At 44.0% G+C, this 21,137-nt stretch overlaps 1 protein-coding gene across 1 annotated transcript in view; it reads left to right on the forward strand.

Annotated features, from left to right (window-relative positions):
- STXBP4 (syntaxin binding protein 4) overlaps positions 1–21,137 on the forward strand; it is a 91,166-nt gene that overhangs the window by 2,428 nt on the left and 67,601 nt on the right. The window contains exons 2-3 of the mRNA XM_073684181.1: positions 14,465–14,508; positions 19,048–19,180. Of these exons, the coding sequence (XP_073540282.1) occupies positions 14,486–14,508; positions 19,048–19,180 (156 nt within the window). The 5' untranslated portion in view covers positions 14,465–14,485. The remainder of the gene's footprint in view (positions 1–14,464; positions 14,509–19,047; positions 19,181–21,137) is intronic.

A 21,137-nucleotide genomic window follows, 5' to 3' on the forward strand; every position in this document is an offset into this window, starting at 1 on the left:
CTGCTCAGCTTACTTGTAACCAGAATATCCAAGTCCTTCTCCTGTTCTGTAGCCCCGAGTATACTCCCATTTAATGTATATGCAGCAATAGGATTACTCCATCCTAGGTGCATTACTCTACATTTATCTACATTAAACCTCATCTGCCCAGTGTTTGCCCATTCAGTCATCTTATCCAGATCGTTCTGCAATATTGTAATGTCAAAATCAGATTTTAATATCCTACATAGATTGGTCTTGTCAGCAAAACCTGACACTTTACTCTCAATCCAATCCCCCATGTTATTAATAAAGAGGCTAAAGAGAATTGGTCCTAGCACAGATCCCTGCGGCACCCCACTGCTGACTATATCCCAATTAGAGAACGTACCATTTATGACAACTCTTTGTTTCCTATCATTTAGCCAATTCCTTACCCATCTGCATATAGTTCCCCCAAGTCCTTGCTTCTGTAGCTTCAGTATAAGGCTGGTATGTGGTACAGTATCAAATGCCTTTGCAAAGTCCAGATAAATCACATCAGCCGCATTACCAACATCCAGATTTTCACTTACCTCCTCATAGAACCCCAAAATGTTGGTTAAACACGACCTATTCTTCATGAATCCGTGCTGATTATCATTTATTATATTATTCTCTGTGATATAACTCTGCAGGTCATCCCTTATGATGCCATCAAAAACGTTACACACTACTGATGTCAGACTTACTGGATGGTAGTTACCTGGATCCACCTTCTGACCTTTGTTAAATATCGGTACCACATTGGCTATCCTCCAATCCGGTGACACTACCCCTGTTACCAGAGAGTCTAAGAATATGAGATACTGCGGTTTATCAATTACTGAACTTAATTCCCTCAGTATCCATGGATGAATACCATCTGGGCCGGGGGATTTGTCAATGTTTAATTTGCTCAGACGCAGGCGTACTTCTTTTTGTGTTAGACTAGTTATATCAGGTGGTGAACTTTGATTTTTGCCCTGTTGAAAGATCCCTGCAACAGACGGTTTGTTGGTGAACACGAATGAAAAGTGCCTGTTTAATATCTCAGCCTTTTCTTTGTCCGCTATAATTATCTTGTTACTATTGTCTTTTAAGGGGCCAATACCATCTGTTTTTTTTTCTTTTTGGCATTGATGTATTTATAAAATTTGTTGGGATTTATTTTAATGTCTCTGGCGATTTGTTGCTCTGTAGATAATTTTGCTACCTTGATTTTTTAGGTTTTTATACTCCTGAAATGCTATTTCTGTATTCTCTGCCTACAAGATTTTGAATGCCCTTTGTTTTTGTCTTATTAAACTTTGTACTGTCTTATTTATCCATAATGGTTTCTTTTTATTCCTGGACATTTTATTGCCAGAGGGTATACATTTTCTACAGGATTCTAGTAGTATTTCCTTGAACATGCCCCATTTACGTTCAGTATCCACAGTTACCATGACCTTGTCCCAGTCTACACGATTAAGCTCTTCCCTTAATTTGCTGAAATCAGCTTTCCTAAAGTTCCAGGTTTTTGCATTTCCCTTTTTAAATGTTTTATTGAATATTACATTGAAACTTACCATATTATGGTAACTGTTTCCCAAATGCTTCCAGACATCTAGATCTGAAATTGTATCTGCTTTATTGGACAGAACCAGATCCAGCAGATTACCTCCTCTCGCTTTTTGTACCTCTATTTTGTCATGTGTTCAATACCTTTTCCCTGCGTAATTTCTCATTATTACACATAAAAGAGGTCGTCCACTACTATAAATAATGCCCCCATCAATTTAAACAGTGGAAAGAAGTGTTTTTGTGTTTACATTTCATTGTTTGTCATTGTTGCCTGTGAGCGGCGCTATCGCTGACCACTCACTAGGCATCATGTAACCTCAGCTGACATCCACTGATGTCACATCAAGTTCCGGCTGCAGACAGGCATGACCCAGCGACACGCTCCCCCCTGATTGATGGAGTGTGGGCGGGGTTTCACCGCACGTCACGGCCCAGCATCCACCACTCGCTTTTCCTCTCCTCATTCATTGAGAAAGCGCGCGCTGGATGCTGGGCTGTGACGTGCGGTGAAGCCCCGCCCACAGCCCATCAATCACCAGGGAGCGCACGTCACTGGGTCATGCCCTACTGCAGCCGGAACTTGACGTGACGTCAGCAGATGTCAGCTGAGGCATGCTTCTAGGTCACATGATGCCTAGTGAGCGGTCAGCAGGGCCGGACTGGGCCTCTCTGTCACTTGGTGTCTCCTGGTATCTAAAAGTGGATGACTCCTCAGCCAGTCAGCATGATCATTACCTACAGCCAGCCTAGCAGAAGCAGGCTGAGGTACGTACAGTAGCTTCCACACACTGAAGAGCAGCAGCACATTAGTGCAGGAACCTTCCCCCAGTCCAGCTGGTGAGAAGGACTTTTTCTCGGTGTGTGGGAGGTCGTGTTAGGTGAAACCCTAGTCCTCTGTTCTGTCCAGCAGCTCCTGCCTCTGATCTGCTGCTCCCATCTTGCTACACATGATCTTCGGCATGCGAGCCGTGGTGCATGACGTCACTGCCATGTTTCCCCAGTCAGGGGCACGCCGACATCAGCTGCCAGCCTGATTGGCCAGCGGCATATATGGCAGCGTAGGGAGCCGGCGGGTTCACTGCGTCACAGTACATTTCAGCTGGATGTGTGCTGTTGTTGTGGGACCCCTCCTATGCTGGGCCCCGATGCAGCTGCACCGGCGATTACTGCCCCTGTCATTACTGATCCCTGTGGCACCCCACTGTTAACTGTTTCCTATCACTGAGTCAGTTGTTTACCCAGTTACACACATTTTTTCCTGGTCCATATTGCTATTGCTGGTCCTATAAAGTCCAGGCTCAGATGATGTCCCCTTCTTCAATATTGGTACCACATTTGTTATGTGGCTGTAACGCTGGTGGATGTGGACCCACTATGCCACGGGCCGGGCTTACATTGGAGGGATGTGACTTAGTGTCTACTGAGTCTTCACTACAGCCTCTGGTGGTGAGGATAGGCCGGGCTGCAGGTAAACACCAAGATCCACTCCAGGGCAGTCCCCATGGACTGCAGCAGCAGACCGGAGGGTAAGAGGCGTGGGTACCAGGTACAGGAGGGTGAAGACAAGGACGAGGTCAGATGGTCTGAGATCGGAGCAGGCAGCACAGGTTCAGGATACAGAAAGTGACCTGCTGCAGATTTCAAACACTCAATGCATTTCAAATTCTTTAGTGTTAAAAAAAGCGCAGGGGCATGAGTTTTACAGACATGTCAGAAGCAAAAACCTGCAGTGATTAAGTCATCTGAAATGCGTTAAATTGCATACATTTTAATGTTTTTTAGAGATGAAGTTCCTTTCTCTATTTTTGCTCAGTAAAGTATGACTTTTAGGCTGTGTGCCCACGATGCGTTTTTTAAGTGTTTCCGCAGCGGCAATTTCGCTGCAGAAACACTTAAAAAACGCTTGGTAGAAGGTCTGCCATGTTCCCCAATGATAATCCGCACTGCATCTGTACATGCGGAATCCATGCGTTTCAATGTGCGGATGGTAGCCGGGTTTGGAGAAGAGGAGACTCTCCTCCGGACCCGGGTACCATAGAACCTGTAAAAAAAAGAATAAAATAAAAAATAAATATCATACTTACCTTCTGATGGCCCCCGGTGTGCTTGTCTCTGCTTGCCGGCAGCTCGCGGTAGACTAAAGGACCTGCGGTGACGTCATTTAGTCATGTGACGGGTCACGCGACCGCTGACGTCGCCAGGTCCTTATATCTACCGCGAGCTGTCGGCAAGCCGAGACAAGGACACCGGAGGCCTTCAGAAAGTAAGTATGATATTTATTTTTTATTTTTACCATTCTTTCGGTCACACTATATAAATCCATGCCAGTTGCATGGATTTATATAGTGTGACCAAGTTGATAAGCACTTTCCAAGTGATGCTAAAATCGCTTGTCAACCCGCATGCAGAAATGCATGTGAAGAACGCTTCACTTCTGCATGTCCCTGGCAGGAAAAACGCATGTACAATCCGCATGCGTTTTTTCTGCCAGGGAGATGCAGAAACGGTCAGGAAAAAATCCGGAGCATTTCCGCATCGTGGGCACATGGCCTTAATAGAAGATTCTGATCCTGGATTACTATTTTTTGCTTCTGCCTACCTCTCGCCGCATTACAAGTCTCCGTGCATGGATCTTCTTATCAGTGAGCTGACTTTTTTTGTCTTTTTGATTATATACATGTCATCCACTTTCCTGGAACTAATACACTGTAATATGTTTTTTTTGCATGAAAATATGCAGCAGAACTTGGCCTAAATGAGTGCGTCTCAAACTCAGATGCAGCAGCTGGTTGTGAGGCGAGGATAGGGAGGCGGTTATCATAGAAGTACTCATATGCTGCACAGTCTTTCCTGGGGTGGGTGAGGAAAGGACAGTTTGTTTTTAAAACGCCCACCTGGAGACAGGGGTTTTGAAACCAGAAAACTCCTTTAACGCTTGTAACCTCTGCTGCTTCACTGCAACTCCAACTATCAAATCAGTCAGTGAGTACTTAGGGCACTTTTACATGGCAATATTTTGCATCACTATATGTTAATATATGCCAGGAGTGAATCCAAAACACAGAAGAGGTGGAAGTTATTCAGTTATTATTTTTCTCTGCGTTTGTTCCCCTCTGGTTTTTAGCTTATAAATACTGATGTAAATTACTGCCCAAAATACTCACAGTGTGAATGAGACGAGGAAGCTGCAAGTCCTTATTCCAAAGATGAGTGCACACTTGCAGATGCTGTAATGCTTGTCTTCTCTGCTCTCAATACTCTCCAGAGCAGGGTCAACCCTTGGGGCAAAACTCATGCCAGCAGATGTCCAGACGTATCACTCAGTGATATGTGATGGACCAGACTCACAAATAAAATGAATCAGACAGAAGCACACAAAATAAATACACAAAGCATTGTAATTAGGTGTCAAATGTTCTCAACTTTATTTAAATTTACATGACACCGAGAATGGCACATCCCCCGACTCACGAAGAGTCACCCTCCAGCACTCAGGAGAGGAAAACCCCCTGTGGAGGAAACCTCTAGAGAACCATGGCTGGAGGATTGCCCTTCCCTTGGGCTTAGAGAGTTAGTGCCGATATAATACAGAGTTTAAGAATTTGTACATTTTACCAGATTTACAGAGAAAAACATAAATATCGACTATAAATGTGATAAACTGGATGTGGGCGAGATCTGAATGCGATATCTGTCACCACATTGATTGCTAGAACGAATTTGGTTGATCTGATTGACCAGGTGGATGTATCATTTCTCCTTTACAGATCCAGGTCCAATTCTGAAGAAGTTGGACACTTGGTTGAAAAGATTGTTCATTACAGATAACCATTAGTAGGATAAATATCCCCTTCCTCCTCCTCCTCCTCCCAATTTATCACCTATTAAAGTTATAGATCGGTCCATAAACTCCTAAAAGTGAGCTGCTCTATTTAGAGAGTAACAGAAGGGAATCCTATGCTAGGGACCCCCTCTGTTACCTTCCCATGCCCGGGGGGTGTCTAAAGCAGACATCCCTGTTCCCTGCTAGAACCTCCAAATTACACCAAGGTTGGCACATTACGTGGGGTGGTCAAGCTCAAGGTCCTCAGGCGAATCAGTAATGGCACTGATCATGGCAGCGAGCCCTTCTTTTATGGAATCTTCTTTATGACACTTGTTTATTTCCTCATAACAGTTGTCATGGTTACTACAGGAGCCATTACTGATGCAGGACCCAAGTATTAACCCTTTCATCATTGGTAATTCACTCTCATTATAGAGGTGAATAACTGTACTTGTTACCAAGCAGGCACCTTATCATTATGGCTTTCTTTAGGCACTATAAGAAATACAGATTAAACATGCAAGTTTTTCAGGAGTGTTTTGCACTTTTTAGATGCAGAGATTGGGTTTATAACTAGCACTTTACACAGAATAAAATTAAGAGAAAATTACTTGTAAAATAATTTTACAGGGAATTGCATTTGAAGCATTTTCCTAATGTACATTCTACATAGTTATATAGGTTGAAAAAAGACCTAGAACCAAAAAGGTCAAACTATCTTCAGAGTTACACATTTTCTATTGCTAGATTATTTATAACTCACAATGTCATGTTTTGTTAAAAAAGTATCCAAACCATTTTTAAAAGCTGTTATAGTGTCTGCCACTACTACCTCTTGAGGTCGTCATTCCAAAGTCTGACTGCTCTAACTGTAAAGAACCCTTTCCTATTTAGCTGACAGAATTAGTCTTCAGAAGCACATAACCTTCAAATGTGCAGTGATTATACACTACCCATTGTAAAAGTGTCTAATGTGCTACTTACTATCATGCTTTAGCTAAGATACAAGACATTCTTGTAAGGAGAGATAAAAAAGGTAATGGCGGATGACATACAGTACAGACCAAAAGTTTGGACACACCTTCTCATTTAAAGATTTTTCTGTATTTTCATGACTATGAAAATTGTACATTCACGCTGAAGGCATCAAAACTATGAATTAACACATGTGGAATTATATACTTAACAAAAAAGTGTGAAACAACTGAAAATATGTCTTATATTCTAGGTTCTTCAAAGTAGCCACCTTTTGCTTTGATGACTGCTTTGCACACTCTTGGCATTCTCTTGATGAGCTTCAAGAGGTAGTCACCGGAAATGGTTTTCACTTCACAGCTGTCAGCCGGTGTAAATGCATCTTTCTCCTGCCCAAGATAATTGTTGCAGTATCTAGTAAAGATAACAGTCCATAGTCTGCAATTGTTACTGGTAATGATACGGTGCGGGTATGTGCACACAATAAGTATTTGCTGCAGACATTTCTGCACCGAAAACGTGTCTCTTGTCAGGAAAATCGCCTTGATATTGCTGCGTTCATGAGATTTTTTTCCCTTTCTTTAGAATGGGTAAAAAACGCTACAAAAATGCTGAAAGAATAGACGCTGCAGACATAAAACTGCTTCAAATCTGCAAGGAGACAATAAGCTGCTTTTCCATGAGATTTCAGACATCTCACTCACTTTTCTGGTACTATCAAACATAGCGTTTTTGGGATCATTGAGCCCTATATTACAAATATGTCCGTCCATCCAGATGAAAGAATTTAACATTTTCCTGGAGGGAAATTTATATTCTACATTGTGTAAATTCAGTTTTGTCTGTTTATGATAAAGTGAAGTTTACAGCAATTTTTATTTAAAAAATGTGCTGAAAATATTTCACATTCACCACGTACCAGGTGGGCCTGTGTGCTCCAAAATGCCAGGGCTGAGCTTCAGTTCCAGTCCGGCCCTGGCGGTCAGCGATAAGGCCGCTTAGAGGCAAGAATGACAGCACAAGGTAATTACAATAACACTTCTTTCCACTGTTTAAATCGTTGGGGGCATTATGTATAGTAGTGGACGACCTCTTTAATTTATGGATAGCTATGGTTTGCTTTCTTTGCCTGTGTGGTTTGGATGGGTTGCTACCGACATCTGGTGAGGAATTCATGTCAATAGCATCTTTAGAAATATATTTACTTAGAAAATTAGTACTTCAATACTCATCTCACCTCTTATATATATATATATATATATATATATATATATATATATATATATATAGGTACACACAAACACAAATGTGGACTACCTAGAAACCACTTAAACTGCCAAAATATAGGGCAGTATAGTAGGTACAGCGTTACATGTGGGCCAACAGGTTCCCCTAAAAGTGAGGTGCACAACCTGTGGCCCACGTTGCTATTTTCCGCGGCCCCCAACCATCTGACCCATACACACTCTTCTTTGTTTGTGTCTGGTGGCTTCTAACATGTATATTCCTGACCACAGAGAAGAGGTGCGGTGTAATTCAGACATATAAGTACCTTTGGTTCACTATGTGCCCATCTCAGCAACCCCCAAATATTGGCAGAATGGGGGTCTCCTGACCCCCATATAGCACTCCAGAAAAGAGAAGATGATGTGGAGGGGTGACAATAATACATGGACAAGGCTCATATCAACATAGGATTTCACTCCTCCCATAAAACTAACCACTCAATACAATAGAGGGGGCAGCATGCAAACAGGCGAGAAGGGGGCTTCTCATTTTTGTGATCAGTGGGAGTCCTGTAACTTGTACATATCTGACATGTAATTACAATATATAGATGGCCTAAATCCTAATACAGAGTTATGTTTTTTTTGTGGCCTTTGGAATTGGTTCAGTCTGACAGTGTGAGTCTTGGACCAGAGGAGGTTGTGGAGTCCTGTCCTAGAGGATGCAAGACACGCAGCGCCTGCATTTTATATACTCCCATGCTGCACTGATTCTATGTGCTGAGTAATGCTAGAAGAACCTTTCATAGATCGTTTCATCATCTCCAAAATCAGTCCTGCTTGTAATCCAGTATAAACAATGGGGGACTTACTAAACCATATACTCCAGTTTTCTGATGTAGAAAAGTTGAATATTTCAATGCAAAATTTGAGCTTAGTTTTTGACTTTTTTTTTTTTACTTTTTACTTCTTTTGAAAAGTAGTGAGACAAGTGTCCAGTGTTGAGTTTTGAGGGGCTACCATCGGTCCAGTTACGTCAGACATAGAATAGAAGTTGTAAATTAGAATTTCATTGACAGCCAAAGATTCATCAGATTTTTTCCAAGCTGTGTATCCTGTGTATCTCTTTAACCACTTCGCGCCAGAGCCTGTTTTTGCCTTCGTGACCGGGCCAATTTTTTCAATTCTGACCACTGTCACTTTATGAGGTAATTACTCTGGAACGCTTTAACGGATCCCCCTGATTCTGAGATTGTTTTTTTGTGACATATTGTACTTCATGATTGTGGTAAAATTTCTTGGATATCACTTGCGTTTATTTGTGAAAAAATCGGAAATTTGGCGAAAATTTTGAAAATTTTGCAATTTTCAAACTTTGAATTTTCATGCCCTTTAATCAGAGAGATATATCACACAAAATAGTTAATGAATAACATTTCCCACATGTCTACTTCACATCAGCACAATTTTGGAACCAAAATTTTTTTCTGTTAGGAAGCTATAAAGGTTAAAAGTTGACCAGCGATTTCTCATTTTTACAACAAAATTTACAAAAACATTTTTTTAGGGACCACATCTTATTTGAAGTCACTTTGAGGAGCCTTTATGACAGAAAATACCCAAAAGTGATACCATTCTAAAAACTGCACCCCTCAAGGTGCTCAAAACCACATTCAAGAAGTTTATTAACCCTTCAGGTGCTTCACAGGAATTTTTGGAATGTGGAAGAAAACAATGAACATTTAACTTTTTTTCACAAAACTGCTACTTTAGCCTCAAATTTTTAATTTTCACAAGGGCAGCCAGAAAAAATGGACCCCAAAATGTGTTGTGCAATTTCTCCTGAGCACGCTGATACCCCATATGTGGTGCAAAGCCACTGTTTGGGCGCACGGCATGGCTCGGAAGGTAAGGAGCGCCATTTGACTTTTGGAATGGAAATTTGACTGGAATCGATAGCGGACGCCATGTTGCATTTGGAGAGCCCCTGAGGTGCCTAAACAGAGGAAACCCCCAACAAGTCACCCCATTTTGGAAACTAGACCCCTCAAGGAACTTATCTAGATGTGTGGTGAGCACCTTGAACCCCCAGGGGCTTCACACAATTTTATAATGTTGAAGGGTGAAAATAAAAAAACACATTTTTAACACAAAACTGCTACTTTAGCCTCAAATTTTTAATTTTCACAAGGGCAGCCAGAAAAAATGGACCCCAAAATGTGTTGTGCAATTTCTCCTGAGCACGCTGATACCCCATATGTGGTGCAAAGCCACTGTTTGGGCGCACGGCATGGCTCGGAAGGTAAGGAGCACCATTTGACTTTTGGAATGGAAATTTGACTGGAATGGATAGCGGACGCCATGTTGCATTTGGAGAGCCCCTGAGGTGCCTAAACAGAGGAAACCCACAACAAGTGACCGAATTTTACAATCTACTCCTCTGTATAAATTAATCTAGTGGTGGGAAAATAAGTAGGTAAATGGTCACTAAACCCATAGATGAATTCCCACAGAGGTGTCATTTCCATAATGGGGTCACTTCAGGGGGGATTATGCTGTTCTGGCACTTTTCAGAGTACCAGAGCTAAAGAATCCCCCCTGAAGTGACCCCATTTTGGAAATGACACCCCTCTGGGAATTCATCTATGGGTTTAGTGACAATTTTAACTCGATGGATGATTTCCAGAAACAAGCACGCAATGGAAGGTTTAGATTCTGGAGAACCCCCCCTGGAAATTAAGTGAGCTCTACTCGAATATGTCATTCACTAAATGAACCAAATGTTTGAATGACAAATTGGGATACATTTTTCCAGTTTAAAAACGCGGTTCTGTGTGGTAGATTTTAAAGCAGTCAGTGACGCATAAGGCTGGCAATGATGGGCATTGTGGGCAATAGTAGCGGGTATCACGCCCCATTCCTCTCTTAGTACATACACGACATCTTTTCTGGGGGTTCCTTCTTGTTTCCGTTGCTGGAATAAGTGCAATAAAATGTCGCTCAGTGAGTCTTTTCACATCCTCAGATTCTAATGGATGAGCGGGGCTAACACTTTGAAAGACAAGATTTTCAATTACCTTTTCTTGATAATCAAGAAAAGGATCTGAATTTCCTGCTTTTTTGTACAACACAAAAGAATTGTATGTGGCCACCTGAAACAAATAGATAACCAACTTTTTATACCAGGTATAGGACTTTCTTGATACCTGGTATGGCTGTAGAACCTGGTCTGCAAGGTCCACACCCCCCATGTGTTTGTTGTAGTCAATGACTGACACAGGTTTTTGCTTCGGAGTGGTGGATCCTAGTTCTACAGTGGCCCTTGTGGCATCTGTGTGGATCGAGCTGAGGACAAAAATATCCCTCTTATCCCTATATTTCAGGGCAAGCAGCTCTCCGTTGCGTACAGCCCCTGACTGCCCCTTTTGGAACTTTTGGTTGACCAATGGTTGTGGAAACCCCTGGCGGTTTGTACGGATGGTCCCACAAGCCCCGATGTTGTGTTCATCCAGACTTTTAAATAGGGGTATGCTGGTGTAATAATTGTCCACATATAGATTGTAACCTTTTTGAAAAAATGGACTTATCAGCTCCCAAACAATTTTTGCAGATGTCCCCAGATAAGTAGGGCATCATGGTGGGTTTAGTTGGCTATCTTTCCCCTCATATATGCGGAAAGCGGATGTGTATCCGGTTGAACTTTCGCACATTTTATAGATCTTTATTCCAAACCTTGCCCTTTTAGATGGGATAAATTGCTTGAGGTGCAGTCTTCCTTTGAATTTTACAAGGGACTCATCTATAGAAATATTTTGTGTTGGGGTGTAGAGGCTTAAGAATTTTTCTGACAAATTTTCAATGATGGGTCTAATTTTATATAATCTGTCATGTTCTGGGGCATTTCTGGGCAGGCATTGACTATTGTCGTTAAAATGCCAAAACCGCATGAGCATTTCATAATGGGTCCTAGGCAGAATGACTGAAAACATAGGGGTGGCTTGAACAGGGTGGTTGGACCAGTAGGATCGAATGCTCGGTTTTTTAACAAGCCCCATGGCAAATGTAAGTCCTAAAATTTTTTTTATTTCCGGGACATTAGTTGGTGTCCATAAATTTGCCCTAGCATAGTAAGATCGGGGATTCTGGCTTATGAATTGGGATGCATATAAATTTGTTTGCACGACAATATGCTCTAGCAAGCTGTCTGTAAAAAACAAATTAAAAAAATGAATTGGTCCAAAATCTTCCACCTCCACATTTATACCAGGATTGGCGTTGAAATCAGGGCTGAATGGAGCAGCTGAATCCGAAGCCTCCCATCTGGGAAATGCTAGATCATGTGGCAACGCCCCTTGTACACTGGCGTGCGCCAATTCACTAGTAGCAGGGACAGTTCTTGTACTGGGCAGTGTTCCCTGATTTGGAGACGTTTCTCCAGTAGCGCTATTTGCCCCTATTGTTGTACTGGTCCTTGGGCTTGAGGATGGACCAGAATCACTGCTCATTTCTGAGCTCTCAGTGTCGCCGCTACTAAAGCCCTCAAAATCCACATCTCCATCTGAGATTGCGCTGTCATCAGTGTCAGAACACAGCAGGGCATACACCTCCTCTGCGGTATAAGTCTGACGGGCCATTTTATTTTTAGATTTTTTGACTGGACTGAACGGACTGGACTGAACGGACGGGACTGATCTGACAGGACTGACTGACCTGACAGGACTGACTGATCTGACAGGACTGACTGACTGATCTGACAGGACTGACTGACTGACAGGACTGACTGACTGACAGATCTGACAGGACTGACTGACTGGACTGATCTGACAGGACTGACTGACAGGACTGACAGATCTGACAGGACTGACTGACAGTACTGACTGACTGACAGATCTGACAGGACTGACTGACTGACAGATCTGACAGGACTGACTGACTGACAGATCTGACAGGACTGACTGATCTGACAGGACTGACTGATCTGACAGGACTGACTGACTGATAGATCTGACAGGACTGACTGACTGATCTGACAGGACTGACTGACTGATCTGACAGGACTGATAGATCTGACAGGACTGACTGACTGATAGATCTGACAGAACTGACTGACTGACAGATCTGACAGGACTGACTGATCTGACAGACTCACTAACCCTAACTCTTACTTTCTTTTTTATTTTATTTTTTTTACTTTCACAGTGGCAAGGCTGACACAGCTCTTGTCACACTGTTTCTCCTCTGCTCTCTCACTGAGATCGGAGGAGAAACAGTGTATTTATCAGGCAGATCGCCCGGGAAAGTTTGTTGCTAAAACAAACTTCCCTGGTGATCTCTCTGATTGGCTGGTGTGACGCTGACATCATCGAGACCTGAGCCAATCAGGTCTCAATGATGTCAGAGGTCACAGCATCGGGATCCCCGCCGCTCCTGAGGTATGTGGGGGGTCCCGATCGCCGACCACCAGCTGTTACTATCTTTTAAATGCCGCGATCGCTATGGATCGCGGCATCTAGAAGATAGGAACAGGTTAACATCATGGGGACCTGATCCATTCAGGTCCCCATGATGCCACATGTCAGAGCTATCGCTCTGAACCGGTACCGCAGCGCTAGCAGGACCCTGGGGGTCCTGAGCGCTGCGGGACCACCCACCGTTTTTAAACGTCGGCGCTGCACAGAGCCCGGGCAGCGCCGACGTTTATGTACAGTGGGCGGTCCTGAACCGGTTAAAAAAAATTGACCAAAAAAATTGTGGCAGATAGCAAGGTCATCATAGTAATAACATCTAGACTATAGTTCTCACCACACCAACACTTGTTCGTCTGCTCATCACATTTTTTATGTGGTCAAAACAATTATGGTTTGTCGGCAGCATACTCACTTCTACCCCCCAAGTGCTAACAATATGCAAATCATATGGGCACTTAAAATTCATATCAGCACTCGTACCCCCCCCCCCCCCCCCATTAATTGTTTTCTGAGGAATTTTCTGCCAAGCTGAATGCATTTGGGCAGATCATCAAGAACTGCTGCTGGCAGCTCCCTTTGCAACTGCCAACCAATAACATTCCAGATGTGCTCAATGGGCACAAGTGTGGAGACTCTGCAAGCCATGGTAGTACATTTAGGCCATACATGCTGCTCACAGTAACACAAGCAACATATGGCCTGGTGTTGTCATGCTGAAAAATTTCTCCTGAGACACTTTGGAGAGCTGGTCATACCACTGGTTACAGAACCAAATCAATGTAAACCCAAACTGTAGTGTACCTGGAATGTAGACTTGAATGGTTGTGACATTCTCTTATGAAGTCCTCTTCATGATCTTGCCCACGTGTCATTGCACCTAATACAAAAGTGGGACTCTTTCCTGAAGAGGACACACCTCCATTCCACCCTCCATGGTCATCTTGCTCTGCACCATAGTAGCCATTGATAGCAGTGGAGTGAGTTCAATGAAGTGGTTTTCACAAGGAAACATCACACCGGTCCTACTCCAGACTTATCTCTCATCAAGCACTTCTGCTGGGACATCATTGGTCAGAAATTGAAAAAGAGCTGCAAGTAGGAGATCATGATGATTTGTGTGTCGAAGTGCATTCTGCGTATCAGAACATTCCTCAGACCATTAATAACCTTATTCCAAGGCTTTTTAATGCATTTTCTGCTTGTGGCTCTCATGATCAATACTGAATAAATTTAGACGCTTTGAAAATGTCGTTTCCATTTTTTCAGCATTTCCATAGCAGTAACCTGTATATCCATCCTGTGATTTCCATAATTCGATGATTTTTCCTTCTTGGTGTTGTAATGCCAATGTTATGGAGTATATATTACAGGATGATTTTGATAAAATGTTTTTCTTTGTCAATCAGGTCCAGCACACGAGCTTCATCATGGCAAATGCCATAGACATAAGGTAAGAGATTACCTGCTCTGCAGTGATGTGAAGGCTCTCTATTTCATTATGCTAAGGATTTTTATAATGTTGGCCTCTTGTACACAGCACACATCTGATTGATTTTAGTTGCCTTAACATATGTGTTTGTCACAAAGATTTTTCAGGATAAGGTACCCTTAAAAGGGTTGTCCACTACTTGGACAAACCCTTCTTGAACAAAATGTTTGGCCCCGATAAAATAAAAAAACCCTATACTCACCTCCTATGTTGGCACCATTCCAGCAGTGTCAGCACTCACGGTCCCGGGGCTCCCGTGCTGTTGTTGTGACATGTGACCCCCGGCGCCAAATCAGCACTGGCGTTACTGTCCCCGCATTTGGACAAATCGAACATGAAGAGGAAGTTCAGGCTGCAGTTGATCTCTGACTTCATGTTCAATTCGACAGGAGGCAGGGACAGTTACGCCAATGCTAATAAGGGCCGGGGTTACGTCTCACAACAACAGCACGGGAGCCCCGGGGAAAGAGAGTGCCGACATCGCGGGAACTGCGCCAGCACGGGAGGAGAGTATTACCTTTTTTATTTTATGGGGGCAAGCGTTGGGAATGACAAGGAGTTGTCCAAGTAGTGGACAGCTTCTTTAAGGATTTCCATCTCACACTTTGCTCTGACTAGGGGCAGTACTCCAAAACACAGTGTCTGCAAATTGAGGTTTTGGCTTTAATCCTAAGTCATGTGACAAGGCCCGTTAGAGAGTCGATATTGACATTTAGGATTGCCACCTGTAGGTGGCACCAGAGTTCTAGTCCTCTTCCTCTCTGAAGAGACAATTTGCATATTTCCCAGAGGAGCATTGCAGCTTAAAAGTCTCCTAACCTCGCCATATCAGGCTTGACATGTCACTCTCCGCAAGGAAAAACTTTACCCCTTGAACACCCCTAGCAGATAAAATAAAAGTAAAAAAATTACCATATTCTTCGGACTATAAGATGCACCGGACCATAAGACGCACCTAGGTTTTAGAGGAGGAAAATAGGAAAAAAATATTTAATATTTAAGCAAAAAATGTGGTCATGATGCCCTGTTATAGGGGAGGGAGTCTGCTGCTGACACTGGTATTGGGGTAATGTCCCCCAATCCTGTTAATATCCTCCATCCTGGTATGTATGGCCCCTCCTTCCTGGTATATGTGGCCCCATCCCATCTTGGTATACGTGGCCCTCATCCCCATCCTGGTATGCATGGTACCCCTTGATCCCCCATCCTGGTATTCATGGCACACCTTTTATCTGCCATCCTAGTATACATGGCACCCCCTGATCCCCATCCTAGTTTTCATGGCACCCCTTGATCCCCCATCCTGGTATGCATGGTACCCCTTGATCCCCCATCCTGGTATGCATGGCACCCCTTGATCCCCCATCCTTGTATGCATGGCACCTCCTTATCCCCATCCTAGTTTTCATGGCACCCCTTGATCCCCCATCCTGGTATGCATGGCACCCCTTGATCCCACATCCTGGTATGCATGGCACCCCTTGATCACACATCCTGGTATGTATGGCCCCCCTCATCCCCATCCTGGTATGCATGGCTCCCCTTGATTCCCCCATCCTGGTATGCTTGGCACCCTTTGATACCCCATCATGGTATGCATGGCACACCTTGATTACCCATCCTGGTATGTATGGCACCCCTTGAGCTCCCATCCTGGTATGCATGGCACCCCTTTATCACCCATCCTGGTATGTATGGCACCCCTTGAGTCCCCATCCTGGTATGTATGGCACCCCTTGAGCTCCCATCCTGGTATGCTTGGCTCCCCTTGAACCCCCATCCTGGTATGCATGGCACCCCTTGAGCCCTCATCCTGGTATGCATGGCACCCCTTGATCACCCATCCTGGCATTCATGGCACCCCTTGATTCCCCCATCCTGGCATTCATGGCACCCTTTGAGCCCCCATCCTGGTATTCATAGCACCCCTTGAGCCCTCATCCTGGTATGCATGGCACCCCTTGATCACCCATCCTGGCATTCATGGCACCCCTTGATTCCCCCATCCTGGCATTCATGGCACCCTTTGAGCCCCCATCCTGGTATGCTTGGCACCCCTTGAGCCCCCACCCTGGTATGCATGGCACCCCTTGATCCCCCATCCTGGTATGCATGGCACCCCTTGATCACACATCCTGGTATGTTTGGCCCCCCTCATCCCCATCCTGATATGCATGGCACCCCTTGATTCCCCCATCCTGGTATGCTTGGCACCCTTTGATACCCCATCATGGTATGCATGGCACACCTTGATCACCCATCCTGGTATGTATGGCACCCCTTGAGCTCCCATCCTGGTATGCATGGCACCACTTGATCACCCATCCTGGTATGTATGGCACCCCTTGAGCCCCCATCCTGGTATGCATGGCACCCCTTGAGCTCCCATCCTGGTATGCATGGCACCCCTTGAGCCCACATCCTGGTATTCATAGCACCCCTTGAGCCCTCATCCTGGTATGCATGGCACCCCTTGATCACCCATCCTGGTATTCATGGCACCCCTTGATCACCCATCCTGGCATTCATGGCACCCTTTGAGCCCCCATCCTGGTATGCTTGGCACCCCTTGAGCCCCCACCCTGGTATGCTTGGCACCCCTTGATCCCCCATCCTGGTATGCATGGCACCCCTTGAGCCCCATCCTGGTATGCATGGCACCCCTTGAGCCCCATCCTGGTATGCTTGTCACCCCTTGAGCCCCCATCCTGGTATGCTTGGCACCCCTTGAGCCCCCATCCTGCTGCCCACAAAAAAAATAAACAATCATACTCACCTCCTCTCTCCTCCAGCGCTGTCCCGCTCTGCTGCTGACACTCTCACTTTGTGAGCCGTGCATGGCAGGGCGCGCATGGCGTCCCTGCCATGCGCCCTCACACAGTGTGGGAGCACACACACTGTACCGCAGCGCGGCTCCTGCTGCCGCTCTGTGGTCGGTGTGCCTGCTATTAAAGACCATGGATATTCACTACAACCCATGGGGGTGGGTTGTAGTGAATATTCATGAGCTTTATTAGCGGGCACACAGACCACATAGCGCAGCTGGAGCCGCGCTGCCGTACAGTGTGCCGGCTATTAAGGAAAATGAATATTCCTTGCTCCCCATGGGCGTGGGAAGCAGGGAATATTCATTTTCTTTAGTAGTGGGCACAGCGCAGGTTGCAGTAGGCGGCTGCTGCCTCCTGTGCCCTGCTGATCCCCCGCTGCTGCTCCCCCAGACCTCCTACCACGCAGGGCCACAGTAGATACAGGGAGATAGTATTCAGACTATAAGACGCACCCCCCACTTTCCTCCAAAATTTTGGAAGAAAAAAGTGCGTGTTATAGTCCGAAAAATACGGTAAGTACATTTGGTATTGCCACATTATTTTAGTGGCTTAAAACAACTCAATGTTTTTTAGAACTTTTTTTTTATTTTTCCGTCAATGGACCTAAGTTAGGGCTTGTGCTTTGACAGTTCGAATAACCCCCTTTTCCCCATCTGAAAATAGGGAGAAAATTCTATATAAATACCTTGGATATTGCCACATCTTTAATATTAAATTATTTCACCTATAAGGCAACCACCGTAAAGAAAACCAGTAAAAACCCCAGAACTTCTGTTTTTCAGTCACCGTACCACTCCCCAAAAAAATGCAAAGCGCCAAAACATCGTTTATAGCCAAAGTTGCATCAATAAAAACTACAGCTCAGCACGCAAATAATATGCCCTAACATTTTAAAAACTTTTTTTCAACATTTTATATTTTTACAAGATTTAAAATCTCTTAAAGAGAATCTGTCTGCAGGTTTTTTCTATTTAATCTGAAAGCAGCAAAATTTAGAGGCAGAGAGCCTGACTCCAAGGATGTGTCACTTGCTCTGTAACATGCTGTAGTTTTAAAACAATTAGTGTTTTATCAGCAGGAGATTATCATTAGAGGACTAGGTGTCCTGTGCAAGCAGTCCAGCTAATCTGTGTAACCCTGCCCCACCACTGATGAGTAGTTTCCTAACTATGCACAGTGTACAAGAATACCATCAATCAGTGGTGTCGGCAGGTTATACAGAGCTCAGGATTCAGAGAACTGGTAGATCTGAAGCAGATAAAACAGTGATTTATCAAAACTACATCAATCAACCCAGTAAGTGACACATCACTGGCATCAGGGTCTCAGCCCCTACATCATGCTCCTCTCAGATTCCATAACAAAAGCCTTTGTGAAAGATTTCCTTTAAGCTACTAAAATAAAATTTGTTATTGTTGTATTCGTACGAGATCTGTAGATTCATATTGCCAACTCATTTTTTACTATAACATGAATGCTATAATTTTTTCTGACCCAACTGGAGTAACAAAGCAGAGACAGCTGATAAAGCAGAAAGTAGTGTCATAAGTAAAGCGTCCTCCATCCTATGTGTTGGCGCTTCCAGCGATGGAGGAAGGGCACTTACTTAACATTACCATTTGTCTATATGAGTCACATGAATCATTTGTGTTCCTTGTTGTTTTCTCTGAAGCTTGGACTTGCTCCAGACTATTGCTATTAAGAGAGAAACCAGTCTTGGCCTTAGCCTTGTGGGTGGCATTAGCACAGCAGAAGGACCCTTAATCCAGATTAAGAATGTTATCCCTGGAGGGGACTGTCACAAGGTCAGTATCTACCGAATACAATGTGCCTATCCTGTCCATGAAGTATGGGGCACTTTAGTGTTACCACCTGGCTCCTTGCTCATGCTGTAAAAAACAAATATTTTAGACACCTGTCCACCAAACACTCTTTCAGCCAATTCCTTCCGACCTGCCCTGTACAGACAGGCACTCTGCTAATCTGAGCATGCATGTGCTCTCAAATAAGGAGAGCTGAATAAGCCACTGCCAAATTCAGTGGGTGAAATAAGTGTTGAACACGTCACCAATCTTCTAAGTAAATATATTTCTAAAAGACATGAAATTTTTCACCAGTTATCGGTGACAACCCATGCAATCCACAAAGGTAAAGAAATCAAACCAAAGATGTCCATAAATTATGTAATGTGTAATAATGAGAAATGATAAAGGGAAGTAGTATTGAACACATGAAGAAAGAGAGGTGCAAAAAGCCATGTAAAGTCATGACACCAGCTGAAATCTATCAGTAATTAGAAAGCAATCCTGCCACTTAGTGAAAAATAATATCAGCTGGTTCAACTGATGGCCTATAAAAAGGAGTCTCATTACCAAGGTGCCACACAAGAAACATCTCATGATGGGTAAAACCAGTGAGCTGTCTCAAGACCTTCACAACCTTATTGTTGCAAAATATACTGATGCCATTAGTTACAGAAGAATTTTTAAGCTACTGAAGGTTCCAGTGAGCACTGTTGGAGCCATAATCCGAAAGTGGAAAGAACATAATTTTGCCATAAACCGGCCATGACCAGGTGCTTTCTGCAAGATTTCAGACAGAGGAGTGAAAAATATTATCAGAAGAGTTGTCCAAGAGCCAAGGACCACCTGTGGAGAGCTACAGAAAGATCTGGATCAGTAGGTACAATTGTTTCAAAGATAACTATCAGTAATGCACTCAACCTCCATGGCCTGTATGCACGCTCACCACGCAAGACTCCATTGCTGAACAAAAATCATGTTCAAGTGCGTTTAACCCCTTAACGACCTTAGACATACTCATACGTCTAAAGTCGCATACCCACCTCATCGCCGGAGCCCGCACTTTTCCGGGAACATGACAGCTGATCTGATCAGCTGTCATGTGCCCCTAACAGCCGCGGGTGGAATCGCGATCCAACCGCAGCTGTTAACATGTTATATGCCGCTGTCAATCTCTGACAGTGGCATTTAACATGACCGAGGCGGAAGGACGTCACAAGTCCAGCCCATTGGGTTGGCAGGACTACCTGTGGTCTGCTGGAGACCCCTGCGTTTGTCATTGCCAGGATGCTATGAGCGCCGCCCAGCGGTCGGCGCTCATAGGTAATGAGCATTTCTGCTACACAAACCCTGCTGTGTGTTGCACAGGCGATCAGACTATCGCAGCTTCTAGTCTCCCATGGAGACTATTGAAGGAAGTTAAAAGTAGAAAAAAAGGTTTTAAAAAATATAAAAGTTCAAATCACCCCCCTTTCGCCCCATTCAAAATAAAACAATTAAAAAAAATCAAATATACACATATTTGGTATCGCCGCGTTCATAATCGCCCGATGTAGCAGTATGAAAAAAGAATTACTCCTATCGGTAAACGGCGTAAGGAGAAAAAAAAATCGAACCACCAGAATTATGTTTCTTTGGTCGTTGCAACATTGCAAAAAAATGCAATAACAGCCGATCAAAACATCGTATCCACCTCAAAATGGTAACTATAAAAACTTCAGCTTGGCGCGTAAAAAATAAGCCCTCACCCGGCACCAGATCCTGAAAAATACAGACTCTACGGGTCTCGGAAAATGGCGACTATTTTTTTGCACACTTTGGATTTTTTTTCACCACTTAAAGGGAATCTGTCACTTCCCCCTGGGACCTATCAGACCGCTGATATGGGCATACAGGTGATAGAAATGTGAATCTATACTTACCTGTATGGCCCATATTAGAGTTTTTTTGGCTGTGAAAT

This window comes from Phyllobates terribilis, unplaced genomic scaffold, assembly GCF_046119375.1.
Source record: "Phyllobates terribilis strain yellow unplaced genomic scaffold, ASM4611937v1 Scaffold_5__5_contigs__length_657084704, whole genome shotgun sequence".
Classification (NCBI taxonomy): Eukaryota; Metazoa; Chordata; class Amphibia; order Anura; family Dendrobatidae; genus Phyllobates; species Phyllobates terribilis.